Source organism: Protomyctophum bolini (assembly GCF_963924005.1).
Source record: "Protomyctophum bolini genome assembly, chromosome: 12".
Lineage (NCBI taxonomy): Eukaryota > Metazoa > Chordata > Actinopteri > Myctophiformes > Myctophidae > Protomyctophum > Protomyctophum bolini.
This window is the reverse complement of record NC_137873.1, coordinates 5,854,649-5,876,734: the sequence shown is the minus strand read 5'-3', so window position 1 is coordinate 5,876,734 and position 22,086 is coordinate 5,854,649. Positions and strand designations below refer to the sequence as shown.

Genomic DNA, 22,086 nt, shown 5'->3' with positions numbered 1-22,086 from the left:
ATGCCAAGCTGTCCTAGAACAGAACAGGTGTCTGTCTGTCTGTCTGTCTGTCTGTCTGTCTGTCTGTCTGTCTTCCTTTGTATTCTGTGTATTTTTTGTTCAAGTCGAAGATTATTTTTGTTGTTTTTTTTCATTCTCAAAGCCACACGCTTACACAAGCTGTATACGCAAATTAATCTGTGATCTAACCGCCGTGTCAGTGGTGGGTGTGCAGGATTCCCAGGGTGAGCCTATACAGACGGTCACACGTCATTCACCTTTATTTTCTTTTTTTTATATATATTTTTTTATTCCACGATTTTGTAACCCATTTTTCACCCCTGTGTCAATCATCTAATGTGATCCATGGGCTCTACACACCCTCCGCCAACCTAGTCCCCCATATATGGGGGACAAGGGGAGACCAACCTAGTCCCCATATATGGGGGACAAGGGGAGACCAACCTAGTCCCCATATATGGGGGACAAGGGGAGACCAACCTAGTCCCCATATATGGGGGACAAGGGGAGAGCAACGGACTTGAACTCATGCTTCCTTCATGCCTGAGTGTCCAAGTTGCTCCTTTCCAACCTGACAGGGGGGAGTTTCCCTGGTTGGACGTATAGCGCGTGGAAGGAACACGTTATTCCAACCAGTTCCTTTCCCCTCCATCAGGCGGGTGCCCCGGCTGGCCAGGGGGAGGCAGTTTAGTGACCAGGATTACTGCATGTTTTTTGTGAGGGTACCTACCCTAGGTTCACCTTCCTTGACGTCCACGTTGTCTCTGCGTTCGTTCTTGTTCCAGGTGCTCTCCGAGTCGCTGCGAACACGGAGGCCGCTGTGCTCAGTCCTGGAGAACCTTCCACTGCAACTGTTCCAACAGCGGCTACAGCGGCGCCACCTGCCACCGCCGTAAGTACTACACCGTGTACTCGCTACACCGTACACCACCTAGCTGCCACCGCCGTGAGTTCACCTCCATGTACTCACTACTACACCGTACGCCACCTAGCTGCCACCGCCGTGAGTTCACCTCCATGTACTCACTACTACACCGTACGCCACCTAGCTGCCACCGCTGTCAGTTCACCTCCATGTACTCACTACTACACCGTACGCCACCTAGCTGCCACCGCCGTGAGTTCACCTCCATGTACTCACTACTACACCGTACGCCACCTAGCTGCCACCGCCGTGAGTTCACCACCATGTACTCACTACACCGTACGCCACCTAGCTGCCACCGCCGTAAGTTCACCTCCATGTACTCACTACACCGTACGCCACCTAGCTGCCACCGCCGTGAGTTCACCACCATGTACTCACTACACCGTACGCCACCTAGCTGCCACCGCCGTGAGTTCACCACCATGTACTCACTACACCGTACGCCACCTAGCTGCCACCGCTGTCAGTTCACCTCCATGTACTCACTACACCGTACGCCACCTAGCTGCCACCGCTGTAAGTTCACCTCCATGTACTCACTACTACACCGTACGCCACCTAGCTGCCACCGCCGTGAGTTCACCTCCATGTACTCACTACTACACCGTACGCCACCTAGCTGCCACCGCTGTCAGTTCACCTCCATGTACTCACTACACCGTACGCCACCTAGCTGCCACCGCTGTAAGTTCACCTCCATGTACTCACTACTACACCGTACGCCACCTAGCTGCCACCGCTGTAAGTTCACCTCCATGTACTCACCTCCAAGCTCACAACGCGTCGCGCTGCGACACGTTGTAAGCTTGTAGATCGGCTATTTTCACCACGTGTAAAAACAGCCATTACGACAGCATCAAGGCCCGCCAAAATACATTTTGGTCGACTAAATCAACTGTAGATTTAAAGCCTATCCATAGTCTGGATTTTCGGTGATGAGGTGACCGCCGCTCCGGTGGTGAGGTGACCACCCGGAGCTGAAATAACGTTGAGCAGGTGGTGAGTAAAAACAGAGAGAAGGAAGGGCTGGAGCGGTGGCGGTGGTCTGCTCTTCACCGCGGCTCAGTGACGTCATGTTGTAGTTCGGTGCTCACCCCACCACCGAAAATCCAGACTATGTATGAGCCTTAAAGGGACACTTCACCCTTTTTGCAAAAATATATATGTTAATGACGTTTAGGAGCTTTAGAACACTTTCCTGGGCGTCTTTATGTGTGTAATATGTGGTTTTAGATATTTTAGATTGTAGCAGTGAGCCTGTTGTCTCTGATGTCATGGACACTGGGCTCACTTCCTTCCTGGACTACATGTCTCTCCCCCTATCCACAAGGAGGAGCAGTGCACCAAAGAATTATGGGAATTGTAGTCCAGGAAGGTAGTGAGACCAGTGTCCATGACATCAGAGACAACAGGCTCACTGCTACAATCTAAAATATCTAAAACCACATTTTACACACATAAATACCCCCAGGAAAGTGATCTAAAGCTTCTAAACGTCATTAACATATATTTTTTGCAAAAAGGGTGAAGTGTCCCTTTAAGAGTTTTCTGACTGAACTGCCATTGCTGTAAGCTGTCACCATGTATACTCACAACACCTGCCATCGCTGTGAGCTCAGCATGCAGCACTCACAACCCACGGGCCCGTTTCTGGTCTGGGAAGCATGAAGGCACTCTGAGGTTATAATGTAAGCAAGGACATGGAGGTGGGCGGGCGTGGGGGGGGAAAACACACTCCGGCACTCACACAACTGCTTCAAAACATCTCTAAACGCACACTAAACAGTGGAGTGACAGGCGAACATCATCACTGTGTCAACTAAAATATAAAATAAAAATAAATCCGAGACAGGGAGGGCCACGAAGGCCTGACGGGTGAAATGTCATGTATGATAATAAAAAAATCACACCCGTGTGAAGTGAGGGGCGTTCTCATCATCTTACAACATGGTGATGTAAAACAAACATTAAACCTGTATATAGGAGGGGCTATAGCGCCCGTCAAAAATAAACTTTATTTCTAAACAAAGGCCTTGAAATAAAAATATATTAATACAAGAAGAACTGCACCATTTGAGCAACAATAACATGAATGATATCACTCGCCATCAATCATCATCATCATCATGATGGTTACGAAGATGTTAGGGAGCTGTAATAGATGTATGGATGAAACAGGGTTGTTGATTTGAGTTGAGTGAGAATGTGAAATTGCACATTGCCGGCTGTGGGATAATGGAGATGCCTGTGCTGCTGGGAAAGCATTAATGGAATCGCTATTTGTACAACATTCAGGGACTGATTGCCAGGCAAGTGTGTTTGTTTCAACAAAAGAGTCAGTCAGTCAGTCAGTCCACACCCACAACACCAGAGGGAGTGCAACAAACCATGTACAACCCAGATTCGGCACAAACAAGGGACTAAATTATTTTCGCTCCTATGCCACCAAAATGTGGAACGCCCTACCAACAGTCATTAAGACATGTGAATCCCTTGACTCCTTCAAAACCGCTCTCAAAGGGCACCTATACGGATGGCTGCAATTCGAAACTGGCCTCTGTAAAATCTGAATCCCCCCCACCCCCCTTTCCCCTCACTGTATATGTATCTTTTCCCTTTTTGCTTCCTATATGATGAATTCCTGTTCTGTTCTTTAACTACATAGAAGTGTCTATTTGTATATGTCTCTAAATGTTTTGATGAATTGAACAATGTGGACCCTGTTGTAAACGAGTGTATAACGCTTAATTGGGTCGTCCACTCACAGTTAACAGTCTCTGTATTGAGTTTGTGCTTGAAATGTACTGTAATTCTGCAAACTGTTAATAAATATTTCAATCAAGTCAGTCAGCCAGCTTTAATATTCGTGACACATAGCACTCAGGTCAGTTACACATACCTGCCTCCTTTTCACTTATATAAAAGTTAGTATACTTTATTGGAATGATATACTTTAAAAGGCATGACGATATAGAATGAGGGTTTCTTCTGGTCCTCAGCGGTACACGAGCAGTCCTGTGAGGCCTACAAGCACCACGGCAACGCGTCAGGTCTTTATCACATCGATGTGGACGGCAGCGGAGAGCTCCCCCCTCTGCTGGTCTACTGTAACATGACGGGTACGGTATATAACACACCTCAGCTGGTCTACTGTAACATGACGGGTACGGTATATAACACACCTCAGCTGGTCTACTGTAACATGACGGGTACAGTATATAACACACCGTCTGGCACGCACGCGTGTACAAATACTGTCTGTATACACACTCATGCATGCATGCACGTCACACACACGTCGCACGCACACACACACACACACACACGAATGCAGAATGGGATTTTAGTTTAGTCATAGTGATGTGTCACTGTATCTGAGATGAGATGTTTTAGTGTTGGGTTACTTTGTATTTTCGGAGAGTGACATCCTGCACAAAAACAGCCTTTTGCATAAAAAAATGCCCATAGCCGCAAAATTCATGCTTGGAACGGATTCAGCATCATGAAAACCCCCTAGTTTGACACGTCACATGCTACTTAAAGCATAATGAAATTTGGAATTGTTTGCCTTATAATGGTTGATAATGGTACCCCAACTTTAAGCAGCTGTCACAAATTCTCCCAAGGGAGTTGGGTTGGAACAAAATGAATGTTTCTGTGATAGTAGACACCTTTATGAACACATCTGTGAAGAAAGATCGTTTTTTTTGCAGATTTGCCACAACTTAAGCTATAACTTTACCTAACTACATGCAGAGAAGCAGACATGTAGACTTGTAGATCTGCTATAAAGATGTATATGGTCTGTCCACCAATCAGAGGAGCAGACATGTAAGACTTGTAGATCTGCTATAAAGACATACGGTCTCTCCACCAATCAGAGGAGCAGACATGTAGACTTGTAGATCTGCTATAACGATGTACGGTCTCTCCACCAATCAGAGGAGCAGACCTGGACGGTGCTTCAGCACAACAACACTGGGCTGACCAGGGTGCCCCCCTCCCCCCACGGCGGTCACTCCGCCCACTTTGACTACCCGGCCAATGAGGAGCAGCTGGCCGCCGTCATCGACCAATCGGAGCACTGCCAACAAGAACTGACCTATCACTGCAAGCAGTCACGTCTCCTCAACACGCCAGGTAAATCCTATGTTTATTAAGCGTATGTGCAAGCCCACTCGAACGTGTGTGTGTGTGTGTGTGTGTGTGTGTGTGTGTGTGTGTGTGTGTGTGTGTGTGTGTGTGTGTGTGTGTGAATGGGTGAATGTAATGCGCAATCTATGTAAAGTGCCTTGGGATTTAAAGGACCACTTCACCACTTTTCAACCTATCTTCATATATTAGGTCCTCACTAATAATCATGATAAAATGGCACGATTTTTTTCTACTCAGTCTGTGTCTCATAGGAGGGCTGTGGGCAGTTTAGAAACCGTCTTCCAGTGACATCATCATTAGGCAGATTTTTTTTTAAACAAGATTTTTCTTTACAAAAATGTTTAGATTTTCATTATCGTGAGAACGATGGCTTCCATTTTCGCATTGCAACTTTTCAGGACTAGAAAGCCTGCAGTTTCTATTAGCTTGTATTCCCCATCGATGATGTCACTGGAAGACGGTTGCTGAACTGCCCACAGCCCTCCTATATGAGACACAGACCGAGTAAAAAAATTATTGCGCCGTTTTTTCATCATTATTCGTGAGGACCTATTAAATGAAGATGGGTTGAAAAGTGGTGAAGTGGTCCTTTAACTGTACTGTGTCTTCAGATTGTTCCCCGTTCAGCTGGTGGTGTGGTGGGGGTGGGGGTCCTACATTAACTGTCCTGTCTCCTCAGAGGGGTCCCTGTTCAGCTGGTGGCTCAGGGTGGGGGTCCTACATTAACTGTCCTGTCTCCTCAGAGGGGTCCCTGTTCAGCTGGTGGCTCAGGGTGGGGGTCCTACATTAACTGTCCTGTCTCCTCAGAGGGGTCCCCGTTCAGCTGGTGGTGTGGTGGGGGTGGGGGTCCTACATGAACTGTTCTGTCTCCTCAGAGGGGTCCCCGTTCAGCTGGTGGCTCGGGGGTCCGGGTGAAGGCCGGCTCCAGACCTACTGGGCCGGGGCGGAGCCGGGGAGCCGTCAGTGTGCCTGTGGCCCGCGGGGCAGCTGTCTGGACCCCAGGCTCTACTGCAACTGTGACGCCGACCGGAACCAATGGTACCTGTTTACAGTGTTGGTGGGGGGGGGGGGGAGTTCCGTTATACTTCAAGTATGAATAATGAAATATAGAAATGTATGTGTAAAGGTTTACTTAAAGGTAAACTACACCTTTTTTGCAAAAAATTATATATGTTAATAAGCTTTAGAAGATTGTATTACTTTCCTGTGGGTCTTTACGTGTGTTATATGTGGTTTTAGATATTTTAGATTTTAGCAGTGAGCTCAATTACACATCATAAAACCCCCAGGAAAGTGTTTCTTGTCTCCCAAACATCATTTGATCAAAAGGCGTGAAGTGGCCCTTTAATACTTGGTAGTGAACTAGTGTAGGTTGTTCTTTTGCCCTCTATGGAAATGTGCACGCACACACACACTTACAGAAGAACGGAAATGTGCACGCACACACACACTTACAGAAGAACGGAAATGTGCACGCACGCACACACTTACAGAAGAACGGAAATGTGCACACACACTTACAGAAGAACGGAAATGTGCACGCACACACACACTTACAGAAGAACGGAAATGTGCACACACACTTACAGAAGAACGGAAATGTGCACACACACACACACACTTACAGAATAATCCACTGAAGTCGTGTGCGTAGTTTGATCTATTGTTGTAAAAATAATGCATAATAAAAACATCAGGACTCGTACAGAGCTACAGTCAGTCATTTGACTTTTGGCATGACTTTCATTCCGCAGCGCGGTCAGACTTCAGCAGAAGGTATCGTCTAATTTGTCAGAAACCAAAGCGTTTTTTTGGAAAAGCCATTTTGCTGCAGGGTGGCAAATTCCTCCCTCAAAGCGTGGAACGATTTCAGATGCTATTTAGAAGAGTTTATAAGACGTGACCACATTGCGTGGCTTTTGGGCAGGCTGCTGGTGCTGTCCCTTCAATCAGTTCTTCAGCGGTACTGGACCGTATAGCGGCCTGCTTTCACCTCTGTTTTACACAGAGTTGAGTCACAGACTATAAGGTTCTGTGACTCAACTCTGGCAAGGATGGTGTGATGATTGATTTGACCTCAATAGAGCACCGAAGTCCTGGCGTAACTCGCTCATCCCGACGATTCCCCTGGTTCGCGGAAGTAATTTCTCTATATAGAGAATAACATGGGGTGATCTTAATATCGTCTACTATAAGCGTTGTGGTCCAAAAATAAACAAGCCGTCTCAGCGTTATTGTCAGGGAGGTGTCTCTGTATCGTTTGCAACAGTCAGTCACTCATATATGATACAGTCTGCTTCTAGCGAAAAATCTAACTAATTCAGCAGCAGTAACAATAGCGTTTTCTCTCAGTCAGTTGATTCTTCATATCCATATGAGTGAAGCGGCCGGGCCCCGGGGTGACATGTTTATTTTTCAAACACAGCTGTTATATGAGGCGATCTAAAATCGCCTCAATGGGGATTTAAATGCAACTAAACAAATGCATGAACCTGGGGACTGACGCCCTCTACTGAAAGTGACGTCAGACTTCGGTGCTCTTTGGACCCTTTATAAAAGATTTAGCCCCCAGGGTCCCTCTCAAATATCCCGGCATTTTTTTTTTTTGCTAGAGGGCCAAATTCAAAATGGCGTCCGGCGCCATAGCCAAAAATTAACTTTTGATCCAGATGACCTAAGAATCATGTATGAAGACACTTTTCCATACAAGTCAACCATGCCGGATTCCAAATCTGACACACTTTTAATCATAGGACCTCGTTTTTGGCCCCGAAATTCAAGATGGCCGCCATCCAGAAGAGTGAAAACATTACTTTTGAATAGGAAAGCAATCGATTTGGGGGGCTGAAACTTGTCCTCCTCCTCCTTCTCCTCCTCCCTCTCCTCCTCCCCCTTCTCCCTCTCCTCCTCCTCCTCTCCTCCTCCTCCTCCTCCTCCAGGGCTAATGACTCAGGCCTGGTGACCCAGAAGGAGGACCTCCCGGTCAGGGCGGTGTTTCTCGGAGACGTCCAGAGACCGGGTTCAGAAGCCGCCTACAGGGTGGGGCCCCTCAGTTGCCATGGAGACAGTAAGTCCATGACTACGGTGTTGAAATGATGTGCAATCATCTCTGAAATGTCGTCGTCCCCCCCCCCCCCCCCACCCGCTCAATGGAACGACCACATATCTAGCATCAGACCAATTGCCTGCACGCACAAAGACCGATCAGCGCTAAATTGTTTTTTCACTCTGCGATTAGGCCGAGGGAGTGATTCGTTTAATTATCGTTGTCGCCGCAGCTCTGCAGTAGTTTAGGTGTCTATATGAGATGGTGCGCGCGCGCGTGCCTGGGCACAGTCATAGACAGCTCCCCTCTACAGTGCTCTACTACTGAAAGTGACTATCATTTATCTCCAAAAGCACTTGAATATGATGGAATATGACTAAAGCTCACATTTCTAGCTCACACACTAGCCCTCCTAAAAATTTGAAAATCGAGGATTAATATCGATATATATCGATTTACGATATATCGTTACATGCCTAGAAAGTGAGCAACTATGTATCTATCAAAAGATTTGTGATCATTTGAATCATGACGTTCATGTTACTTGATGTTTTTTTAATTTAGTCTTCTGGAAACTGGCACGACTTTCAAAACATGATTATTTGTGTGAGTCATAATGCGGGAGGTTTGTTGTGTTTAATCATTGCTCAATTATGTACAAGAAATATTCATTTTAATTATGTACAAAGATTTTTTTCTTTTTTTACATGAACAAGTGAACACATTATGCTGAGATTAACATTAGGCATTTTCAGACGGTGTTTATTTGTGTGATCAATCGATCGTTTGTGTTGCATTTTGGATCAGAGGAACTATACAGTAATTATGTGTTTAATGTTCTTTTATGCATTTGGCCCCCATGGACCCCCATCTGAACATATTTTCCAGGGAGCTACAGTATGAACCAACGGTTATCCCCACCGAGGCCCATTAAAAAAAGGAGATTCTTCTAAATCCTAAACGAATTCTGAAAAACCTATGTTTCTATGTCAGTGGTGCTCATTCATGTCAAGGGCCCCCGGAATTATCGGTATTTGGCCGCGGACCCTCATCTGAAAATATACAGTTCTTCCAGGGACCTCCCAGAATCAAAGATATGAGTTAAAAAATGTTTGCTGTGAACGAATATATATATTCAAAGATTTGCACTCATTTTCACAGTAAAAAAAGCAGATCTACAAGCTCATAGCGCTTTATATGAGCTTGTAGATCTGCTATTTTTCAATAGCTAAAAGTATAACATAATGCTTTAAAACACCAAAAGGGGTTCCCGACCTGAATGGGTTAAAGTGGTTCAAAGCTAACGTGACGCGGGTGTATTCCAGGTCTTAAAGGACCACTTCACCACTTTTCAACCTATATTCATATAATAGGTCCTCACTAATAATCATGATAAAATGGCATCATTAGGCAGATTTTCTTTTAAATTATTAATTATCTTGAGAACGATGGCTTCCATTTTCGCATTGCAACTTTTCAGGACTAGAAAGCCTGCAGTTTCTATTAGCTTGTATTCCCCATCGATGATGTCACTGGAGGACGGTTTCTGAACTGCCCACAGCACTCCTATGCCCTCATGATTATTAGTGAGGATCTATTACAATTTACAATTTAGGCATTTAGCAGACACTCTTAATCCAGAGCGACTTACATTAAGCAAGAACAAAAGCATGGGAATACATCACATAAAAGCATTTATCATGAAATATGCGTAAGCTAAGAAATTAACAGTGGAATACCGGTATCTATATAATGAAACTATACATATATACTACTATGCTATACATATGTACTATGGCGTGCTATGACTATATACAATGCAATTCTAGTGCTGTCTACATAACATGCTATAAGTCTGTATCAAATGCTATCTAAGTCTACAGAAATGCTATCTAAGGGGGTAGGGTAAGTGCTATGGGCCATGATGGAGTCTGAAAAGGTGGGTTTTCAGACTACGGCGGAAGATTTGGAGTGATGCTGCAGTTCTGACTGCAATGGGAAGTGCATTCCACAGTTTTGGAGCCATCTATTATATGAAGATAGGTTGAAAAGTGGTGAAGTGGTCCTTTAATGGGTTTAAAGACCATGAGTTCTCCTCCAACGCGTCTCCTCTTCCAGAGAACCTGTGGGTTTAAAGACCATGAGTTCTCCTCCAACGTGTCTCCTCTTCCAGAGAACCTGTGGGTTTAAAGACCATGACCATGAGTTCTCCTCTTCCAGAGAACCTGTGGAACGCGGCGTTCTTTGACAAGGACACGTCGTACCTCCACTTCCCCACCTTCCACGGAGAGCTGAGCGCAGACATCTCCTTCCTGTTCAAGACCACCGCCGCCTCCGGCGTCTTCCTGGAAAACCTGGGCATCAAGGACTTCATCCGGATCGAACTCAGCTGTAAGTATATATAAAACCCGGACATCTCTAATTCCGACCATATGGAGCTCCATACTAACCCTATGCATTCAGCCCCTGCTTATAACCCATTTAGGCCTGACCAAGATTTGTGTCGCATTTTCACGATTTTTCAAAAATAGCAGACCTACAAGCTCTGAGCTTGTTACACACTTCAGCACCATGGATAGCTCCTACACAGTGTTACACACTTCAGCACCATGGATAGCTCCTACACAGTGTTACACACTTCAGCACCATGGATAGCTCCTACACAGTGTTACACACTTCAGCACCATGGATAGCTCCTACACAGTGTTACACACTTCAGCACCATGGATAGCTCCTACACAGTGTTACACACTTCAGCTCCATGGATAGCTCCTACACTATTACTTCATCGCCATGGATAGCTCCCACACTGTTACTTCAGCACCATGGATAGCTCATACACAGTGTTACACACTTCAGCACCATGGATAGCTCCTACATTGTTACACACTTCAGCACCATGGATAGCTCCTACACAGTGTTACACACTTCAGCACCATGGATAGCTCCTACACAGTGTTACACACTTCAGCACCATGGATAGCTCCCACACTATTACTTCAGCACCATGGATAGCTCCCGCACTGTTACTTCAGCACCATGGATAGCTCCTACACTGTTACTCCCACCATAGTACATTTTCAATAGCTAAAGTATAACATAATGCTGTGTTGTTCCTCCAGGGACCCCTCGATCAGAATCAAAGATTTGACTTAAAAAATGTTCGCTGTGAAAGAATATATATTCAAAAGGTTTGCGCCACATTTTCACGATGTTTTAAAAAAAAATAGCAGACCTATGCGCTATGAGCTTGTATACCAACCCATTGATATGAAGAGGCTAATAGGCTATACTGTCGTATAGCGTTACCCTACCGATACCAACCCATTGATATGAAGAGGCTTAATTCACCTCATTTGCATTCGCGTCGACACAGAATGAATTGCTCATGGAGGTCATCGGTCCAAAGAAGACACATCGGCACATCAGCCAGATGTCAATTAAGTCAAATTAACAACATCTGGCCATGCACACCGTTTGGATGCTATACCCAGTGGTGTGCACAGACAGACATTTAGAGGGGCAGGTACAGGTGCTCAAGTGAAAAATAAAAGGGCACCTTGTGCAGCGTGTATATAGATTTTTATAGATTTTTGGGGCCTAAATAATATATTAGAAGCTTTATTTTTTATGAAGAATTGAATCGATTTTATAGTGGAGGTACTTCCAGCTTCCCTGCGTCGGCTGATCTGAGTGCGTTTGGAGGGTTCGATCAGACTTGCCAAGATATGGGGGAGCCATGCCTACCTTTGGTTGCTTTGAAGGCCAGCATCAGAGTTAAATAAACTAAATAATATATTAGAAGCTTTATTTTTTATGAAGAATTGAATCGATTTTATAGTGGAGGTACTTCCAGCTTCCCTGCGTCGGCTGATCTGAGTGCGTTTGGAGGGTTCGATCAGACTTGCCAAGATATGGGGGAGCCATGCCTACCTTTGGTTGCTTTGAAGGCCAGCATCAGAGTTTTGTCGTCATACTTTTAGTCGACAAAATCAACATTCTTTCTCTCTGGCACTCGGTGCCGCGCTATGAGCTTGTATAGGTCTGCTATTTTTTGAAAGAAATCGTGAATCCTGGTCACTAAACTGCCTCCCCCTGGCCAGCCGGGGCGCCTGATGGAGGGGAAAGGAACTGGTCGGAATAACGTGTTCCTTCCACGCGCTACGACGTCCAACCAGGGAAACTCCCCCCTGTCAGGTTGTAAAGGAGCAACTTGGACACTCAGGCATGAAGGAAGCATGAGTTCAAGTCCGTTGCTCTCCCCTTGTCCCCCATATATGGGGACTAGGTTAAGGTGGAGGGTGTGTAGAGCCCAGGATCACATTACATGATTGACACAGGGGTGAAAAATGGGTTACAAAATCGTGGGATAAAAATAAAAATAATAAAAATAAATCTCTCTCTCCCTCCCCCCCTCCCAGCCCCCACAGAGGTGCTGTTCTCCTTCGACGTGGGCAACGGGCCGGCGGGCGTGCGCGTGGCGTCCGCCGCGCCCCTCAACGACGAGCGCTGGCACGCCGTGAGGGCGGAGCGCAACGTCAAGGAGGCGTGGCTTCAGGTGGACCGCCTCCCCCCCGCCACGCTGGAGGCCCCGCCCGACGGACACACGCACCTGACGCTCAACAGCCAGCTCTTCATAGGTGAGAGAGAGAGAGAGAGAGAGAGAGAGAGAGAGTTACATATAATAGTCCTTAGGGTGGTTGTATAGAGCGTCGCAGTCCCGCCCCCTCGAGAGACCCGGAAAAGAAATCGCCGTTCATTTTCCTCAAAGGCATTTCTTAAAGTATTTATTTAATGACGGTTACGCCGCGGACAAAGCCAACTCGGATCGTGACAAATCATGACAATGAACACAATGTTTTGGGCCGATCAAATCATTACAAAGAAGAAAATAAAGGCTGGAGACAACACTATCTGTTTTGTTTTTCTTCCTATAAATTATTTGATCGGCCCAAAACATTGCTTTGTCCGCGGCGTAACCGTCTTTAAATAAATACTTTAAGAAAAGCCTATGGGAAAAATGCATTGGGATTTATTTCCTGGGCCACTCGTCGTTCTGAAAGGGGCAGGGACTGCGACGCTCAATAGAGGGTTTGCGCGTGACATCATCATCAAACCCGGAAGTTATGCAGAAACTGCTACTGAGTGGCAAAAAAACTACTTTCTGTGCCTTGACAGCCCCATACATTCCAAACGGAAAAGTCCTGTATCTGATTGCATTAAACAACGTTAAACAATGTTAAACTCACTTTTAGCCGGTTGCTTTGCCACTCGATTTTCCACTCGATGTGCCGTTCACTTTAAGCATGCGCATAATACCCTCTATTCCATTGGCTAAACCTTATTTTGTTGCAACAGTTCACACATCTTGCCACTGTGTGTTTGGAACATTTGTTGTATTTCTCCCAAAATGTATGGAAGTTTTTAGTCGTTGGTCATAGTTTCAAACTCACTTTGGGTCTGTGTAATCTGTGGGAAGTACGTGTGTCTCTGATGTCTTGGTAGCTCGCTCTCTCTCTCTCTCTCTCTCTCTCTCTCTCTCTCTCCCCCCATGTCTCTTCACGCGCTCACAGTTGCACACCTTCTTCAACAAAAAACACTTCAGGGACCTTTAAGGAAATGAGTCTCTTCATCACTTCCAGCTGTTGACAGGAATTAGATCTTGTTTCCACCTGGATGATTTCATTCTGTCCCGCGGCGGCAACAGAACTGTATACTCCACGTACTGTAAACTCTGTCAGAAATATACTTCCTACCAGTCTGTCTCTTCTGGCACTGTCGCCATCATCATCATCATCATCATCGTAAGCTTGTGGAAATATGTGTGGTTGTTGAGAGCATTACTCCATTATCCCAATGAGACTTGAGCTTCTACAAAATGACTCGTACGTCATGACAATTTTCTGAAAAAAGTATAGCCCCATTGCCTTGGCGGGGAAACACGTGGATACATTGCTATAGTATACAATACCAGCCTGCAGGCAGTGTATGGTACAGTGTGTGTGGTACAGTGTGTGGTACAGTGTGTGGTACAGTGTGTGTGATACAGTGTGTGGTACAGTGTGTGGTACAGTGTGTGGTACAGTGTGTGTGATACAGTGTGTGGTACAGTGTGTGGTACAGTGTGTGGTACAGTGTGTGGTACAGTGTGTGTGGTACAGTGTGTGTGGTACAGTGTGTGGTACAGTGTGTGTGATACAGTGTGTGGTACAGTGTGTGGTACAGTGTGTGGTACAGAGTTCAAAGCATCTGTCTGTGAAGCTTTATACATCTCCGACTGACAGGAGCTGAATCCATAGAGCAGGTGTAATGAATACAACGCAACGTTGTGAAAGTCGATGCATCGCTTGTTTTCATTCTCACAGGAGCTGCTGTGCTGCAATTCAATCTGTTATGTGCGTGCATGCCTGCCTGTGTGCGTATACGTGCGTGCGTGCGTGCGTTCGTGCGTGCGATACCATTTTCCTCCAGAGCCTCATACGCGCTTGTCTTCCACGCTCGGAATCCAAATCCAATTGCATATAGGAGGAGGAGGAGGGAAAGAAAGTACAGTTAGTTGGCCTGGGCTTGAACCTCTTGAAGAAGAAAAGGATAGATATATCCTATCCTGGGCTATTTCCTATTTGCTAAACCTGCCATATCGGACTAAGCCTGCCATATTGCACAGTCAGTAGATGAGCCGAGTTGGGATTTCTTGCTATGTGGTTTTGTAGGTGCTGCTGGTGAAGTAGCTTCTCTCTCTCTCTCTCTCCTCTTTCACAGCTTGCGATTCCAGTCTTGCGATGCACTAGACTAGACCCCTGGGAGATGGAGTCTGTCCCCGTAACAATGCACTAGACCCCTGGGAGATGGAGTCTGTCCCCGTAACAATGCACTAGACCCCTGGGAGATGGAGTCTGTCCCCGTAACAATGCACTAGACCCCTGGGAGATGGAGTCTGTCCCCGTAACAATGCACTCGACCCCTGGGAGATGGAGTCTGTCCCCGTAACAATGCACTAGACCCCTGGGAGATGGAGTCTGTCCCCGTAACAATGCACTAGACCCCTGGGAGATGTAGTCTGTCCCCGTAACAATGCACTAGACCCCTGGGAGATGGAGTCTGTCGCTGTTACAATGCACTAGACCCCTGGGAGATGGAGTCTATCCCCGTAACAATGCACTAGACCTCTGGGAGATGGAGTCTGTCGCTGTTACAATGCACTAGACCCCTGGGAGATGGAGTCTATCCCCGTAACAATGCACTAGACCTCTGGGAGATGGAGTCTGTCCCTGTTACAATGCACTAGACCTCTGGGAGATGGAGTCTGTCCCCGTTACAATGCACTAGACCTCTGGGAGATGGAGTCTGTCCCCGTTACAATGCACTAGACCTCTGGGATATGTAGTCTGTCTCCGTAACAATGCACTAGACCCCTGGGAGATGTAGTCTGTCCCCGTAACAATGCACTAGACCCCTGGGAGATGGAGTCTGTCCCCGTAACAATGCACTAGACCCCTGGGAGATGGAGTCTGTCCCCGTAACAATGCACTAGACCCCTGGGAGATGGAGTCTGTCCCCGTAACAATGCACTAGACCCCTAGCTCCCACCCAGTACTTCCCGCACGACTTGCTGCACCCAAGCCGGGCTACTCATACGCTGAGTTGGCGGTGCCCGGGATCGAACCATGAACTTGTGGTCCGAAGGCGAGAGCTCTACCGACTGAGCTGATTGATTGATTGATTGAATATTTTATTAGGCAACATAAATGCAAACGGCACAATGTACAGTCAGGCATTTTTGTCCAAAAAAGGATTTCACGGGAGAAAGACCTTGCGGCCTTGTTTCCATTCGGGTTCCATCCACTCACACATGACATGAATAATAAGTTAACACAGTAACAGTAAGTGATATAACAATGATAATTTAAAGCAACATATACATTTCCTCTAAACATGAAATGTGTACAGTATGCACAGGTTGGGGACGAAGGATTATTATTATTATATTTATATTTATATTATTATTATTCGCACAAAGAGGCTGGGGCGATCACCTCCTCTCCCTTTGACCTGCTGACAGGTGAATTTTTAGGCCTGTCTTGAAGGAAGCCAGTGATTTGTTTGGCATTCCACACCTGGGTAGCAGTGCTTTGGAAGGTGAACTTGCCCTGCATATTGTTTTATAAATGGGTGGCACCAGATCGTTGTTCACTCGCTCCCTCTAGTTTTATGGCTGTGGGTGTTGCTCACTTTTTTTTAAAGTAATTAGTCAAGTAAGTCATGGGTACTGAGGGCATGGAGGGTAAAGTTGCATTTACAATTTGGAAAGTCAGGCCCATCTTCAACTGCTTGACTCTGTCTTCCACCCTGAGCCAGCCTATGCTGTCAAAATGCTCCGCATATATAGGTGGGTCATGGGCCCTAGGTGGAGAAGAAGTCGGATTGGTTTGTTTGGAGAAGTTTGAAGCTTGGTTTTCTGTGCCATTGAGGTGTTAGGGAACCAGGACGTACAAGCATAGTCAAACAATGGGCAGTATGAGGGCACCAGCTAAGGTCCTATGAGGGCCCTTCTGCCCAAGAATCTTGTCCTTTTGATTCATTCTTTTGATCACCCCTTGATGCCATGCTATCTCCTGTCAGTTTATTGGCAAGGATACATCCTAGATATGTGACCTCTACTTTGCTATGTCATCGACACGGACCTTAAAGTCATCTACATTTGTCCTACTCAGTGTTAGGGTCTGTCTCCCCCACTGTCTTCTCGAAAGGTTTGATTTTTGGACTATGTTTTACTGCCTTGTACTCTGTAGCCTTTTGGTTTACTGCCTTGAACTCTAGAGTTCCTTTTTGGATTCCTAGTTTTCTTTGTACTTTTGAAATGTTTTCTCCTGAGTTTTTCCTGAGCTATAGCTTACAGCTATACCTTTTTGTTTGTGTCCCTTATCTGCCTTGGGTATAAATAAATACTTAGATTTTGAACCTTCCTGTTTTGTGGCTTGCATATTGGGTTCAGTCATCGGTAAGCCAAGGTTCGTATTTTGTTGAGTTCTGTATACTAAGATCCTCCTCAACCTGCGCTTTGTTTCTCCCGAAATCAGGAGTGCTGAGTGCTGAGTCATCGGCAAACAAGAACAACTTGCAGTTACATGCAGCGCTCATGTCGTTAATGTATTGTATAGTAGGAAGAGTAATGGCCCCAATATGCTTCCTTGGGGAACCACACAGTTCACTGGGAGGGGGGAGGACATGGTTCCATTTATGTCAACCATTTGTTCTCTGTAGAGGAGATCTTGAATAAACAAGAAGGTGGCCGCACACACCAATAGCTAGAGTACCAATATTTATTAGGACAGCAGGTAAGAACCATTTGTTCTCTATACCTTCAAGGTAGGACCTCATCCAACATAATGAAGTACTGACCGGACACAACGCCATTTTCAAACGATTTATAATGCATATCTGACATATACTTTTGCGTTTGCTAAGCATATTTTGTACATGTGTGCAAAATATGCTTAGTATACATTTTTATTACCAGACCTTTTCTATAGTTTCTAAATTGCAGTATTGCTACTTTTACAATCCATCCAGGATGAGAACCCCTTTTTTTGTAACTAAGAACCAAAATGCATCGCATGGATGCACCATGGTGGGACGTATCCTCGGTCCCGTATCCCACGGCCATCAGTGTTTCTGACTGAGAGACCTCACTAAGACACGGAATGATTTGCCTTGAAAGTGTTATTAAACTGCTATTGGCTGGACGCCACGGTGGGCCATTTCCCTACAGGCGCCGCTCTGCTATTGGCTGGACGCCACGATGGGCCATTTCCCACAGGCGCCGCTCTGCTATTGGCTGCTCAGCAGTGTTGGAGGGGTGCTGAGTCCACGCTTTCCTGACACTGACCCGATGCGATACGCAGTCACACACAACCAGGGGACATTGATAGCATGGCTCACACATACACTACTGGAGACGTGTGTGTGTGCGTCTGTGCGCATGCGTGCGTGCGTGTGTGTGTGTGTGTGTGTGCGTCTGTGCGCATGCGTGCGTGCGTGTGTGTGTGTGTGTGCGTCTGTGCGCATGCGTGCGTGCGTGTGTGTGCGTGCAGACGTTTTACATTTACAGTGCAGCTGATAATTGATGCGTGTCCTTGCAAAGCTCCTGAGATAATATTTGTCCATTAGTTTCGCTGCCTTGGACTGCATGGAGACAGTCTGCTCTGCTGATCCAGACTCTGTGCCCTTCACCTGAACTCCCACATAGCAAACCGTCTACAATTATTGTCTTTGTTGGGTTTTTTCTCTCATCCGCGGCATATCATTTCACTCTATACTACTACTACTCACTTACTACTGTTTGTTGTGCTGTGGGAAAATATACACGACAGCAGAGAAATCCATCGCTGCTATCGTATCATATCGTATCGTATCATATCTCATCCACCAGGCTTGATCCACGTGCAAATATTATGGAGGTAATTCCGTAGCAAGTAAACAAACATTTTGGAGGGAAAACAAAACTACCCGTATAGGAGGCCATGGCCAGTTGCCTCTACCCTCAGGGGGGCCTCCACTGAACAGGAACAGAGTATTTCTATATTGCTCGTGCACGCCGAAGGTGCATATTTTTCATACATGAATATCGAATATGTTTAGCCAATAATCCTCTCTGAATAGCCAGCCAGGCAGGCAAGGAAGGAAGGAAGCGCCGTCAGCCTTTTTTTCTCTCCCACCGTTCCGGTACGGAGAGAGATCATCCTGTTTAACATTTACCTCAGGCTTATATTATATTATTATTATTATTATTATTATTATTATCTTATCGTCACAAACGTATAGCAGAATGCTGAGGCATCGCATTTTTGAACGTCCATGTGCTGATGTCCGATAACAGGCCCGCGGGACTGCAGGACACCATCCGGCACCGTGCAACGTTATGTTTTTATCACGCATAGCAACTACACTGCAGTGTACGATGATTCTCCTCCCCAACGAGGACAATTCAATAACATCATTACGTGGCCAAATGGAGGGACGGATGCCATTGGATCTTTTTGAATTTTTCGATCGTTTTTCCATGTCATTATATGAAATCAGGGAAATCATATAGCTTCAAATTGACATATTGGTTGTTCAGTTTGACCCGCCAGTTTTGGAGATATATAAGTAATGTCTTGCAGAGCAAAGCGCTTTAGATTGTGGATATACATTCACACAAACAAACACACATTCACACACCGTTACATAGATTGTGCATTACATTTACCCATTCACACACACATTCACACACCGTTACATAGATTGTGCATTACATTTACCCATTCACACACACATTCATACACCTTTACATAGATTGTGCATTACATTCACCCGTTCACACACACATTCATACACCTTTACATAGATTGTGCATATATATTCACCCATTCACACACACATTCACACACCTTTACATAGATTGTGCATTACATTCACCCATTCACACACACACATTCATACACCTTTACATAGATTGTGCATTACATTCACCCATTCACACACACATTCACACACCTTTACATAGATTGTGCATTACATTCACCCATTCACACACACATTCACACACCTTTACATAGATTGTGCATTACATTCACCCATTCACACACACATTCACACACCTTTACATAGATTGTGCATTACATTCACCCAATCACACACACACACACACACACACACACACACACACACATTCATACACCTTTACATAGATTGTGCATTACATTCACCCATTCACACACATTCACACACCTTTACATAGATTGTGCATTACATTCACCCAATCACACACACACACACACACACACACACACATTCATACACCTTTACATAGATTGTGCATTACATTCACCCATTCACACACATTCACACACCTTTACATAGATTGTGCATTACATTCACCCAATCACACACACACACACACACACACACACACACATTCATACACCTTTACATAGATTGTGCATTACATTCACCCATTCACACACATTCACACACCTTTACATAGATTGTGCATTACATTCACCCATTCACACACATTCACACACCTTTACATAGATTGTGCATTACATTCACCCATTCACACACACATTCACACACCTTTACATAGATTGTGCATTACATTCACCCATTCACACACACATTCACACACCTTTACATAGATTGTGCATTACATTCACCCATTCACACACACATTCACACACCTTTACATAGATTGTGCATTACATTCACCCATTCACACACACATTCACACACCTTTACATAGATTGTGCATTACATTCACCCACACATTCATACACCTTTCATACACGCTCCATCATTCTGAAAGCATGTGAAGCTTATAATTCTCATGAGCCACACGCGACGAAATGTAGGTCGCAACTGTATAACTGTAAGCTAATGCACACCCCCTGAGTACAGTATTTATGCATACAGTATCTCGTCAAACTCTCCAGGCGTTCAACTTTCAGCAAAACAAATCACGATGTGTGTATATTTGGAATCTCCCACTCACTCTCTGTACAGTATAAATACCTATAGACATTGCCTTTGATGTTCCCTTTGATCTCCGCCTCGCTGGGCCGCTATAGGTATAGCGCTCGCGGTGCTCCATAGCATGAGCGGTGCCACATGTGCTTTAGTTAGCGGTTAGCGGTTAGTGCCACCGCGGTATCTGACGCTGTGCGCGTCGGGGACAAGCTCATAACCCGCTTATAGGACGAGGAACGCTCGCACCTGTGTGCACGCGTTAGCGTCTATGACAACTTTAACCAATTGTCTTAAACTTTAGCTGTTGAAAAATAGCAGATCTACAAGCTCGTAGCGTGGCACCAAGTGCCGCGCTACGAGTTTGTAGATCTGCTATTTTTGAGAAATCATGAAAATGTGCTGCCAAATCTTAGAATATTCTTTCACAGTGAACGTTTTCGACTCATATCTTTGTTTCTGGTGGGGGTGGTGGGGGGGGGGGGGGGGGTCCCTGGAACAACATATTTTCAGATGGGCGTGGGCGGCCAATTACATCTAATTTTGGGGGTCCTTGACATTAAATAGTTTGAGAATCACTGACACATAGAAACATAGGGTTTTTCAGTGTGATTTAGAAGACGTTTAGTAGAATCTGCAGGGCCTGTCAGTCCTAAATGGGTTAATCAGTTACCAGTGTGTGTCCAGTGGAAACCTCGTATGAATCTGATCTCAGGTCAGAATGGGTTAATCAGTTACCAGTGTGTGTGTCCAGTGGAAACCTCGTATGAATCTGATCTCAGGTCAGAATGGGTTAATCAGTTACCAGTTTGTGTGTCCAGTGGAAACCTCGTATGAATCTGATCTCAGGTCAGAATGGGTTAAGCCTCACCCTCGTTATCGTTCGCTCAGAGTCAGTCGAGTCGAGAAGGCTGAAGAAGAATGACTTCCTCCCCCCGGTGGGACGTTCTCGTTCTCCGTGCAGCGCTGCCTCCTGTGGTGGGAGGAGGAGTTGTTTGTGTGTGTTTCCAGGCAGGCAGGCACGCACGCGAACGCACACATGCCTTTGAAGGTGTCTTTGATATATTTATGTCCCAAATCGGTAGCTTAATTATGCCGCTTCTGCTTTGACGCTGTAAGTCGCGAGGAGGATCTGTTTCATTGCGTTGTGAGCAAACACACACCGTTGGGCATGTTGTCCAACAACGTCCAATGTTGACACATTTTGAGATATTTGCTTTTAATAATCCCCTGCACAAATCTCTTGTATCAAAACAAAATAAATCTTGAAAAATAAAAAGCAAACGTATAGCTCACAGCGCATCACAGCACAACACTATTTGTGAGCTTGTAGATCAGCTATTTTCGGTGAAGAGGTTAGTGTGGTGTTGATGGAAACAAAAAAAACAGTACAGACCTAGTACAGAGCCCTGGGGGGGCAGTTTAACCGCTTAAAGCTTTGTCCAGAATA

General features: G+C 45.6%; 1 protein-coding gene across 1 annotated transcript in view; it reads left to right on the top strand.

The window, feature by feature from the left end:
- Positions 1 to 22,086, top strand: part of LOC308325437 (contactin-associated protein-like 4) — a gene marked incomplete at both ends in the record, with an annotated part of 161,283 nt that overhangs the window by 114,233 nt on the left and 24,964 nt on the right. The window contains 7 exons of the mRNA XM_080777929.1: positions 786 to 892; positions 3,928 to 4,047; positions 4,871 to 5,068; positions 5,959 to 6,121; positions 8,023 to 8,150; positions 10,350 to 10,520; positions 12,551 to 12,769. Of these exons, the coding sequence (XP_080634055.1) occupies positions 786 to 892; positions 3,928 to 4,047; positions 4,871 to 5,068; positions 5,959 to 6,121; positions 8,023 to 8,150; positions 10,350 to 10,520; positions 12,551 to 12,769 (1,106 nt within the window). The remainder of the gene's footprint in view (positions 1 to 785; positions 893 to 3,927; positions 4,048 to 4,870; positions 5,069 to 5,958; positions 6,122 to 8,022; positions 8,151 to 10,349; positions 10,521 to 12,550; positions 12,770 to 22,086) is intronic.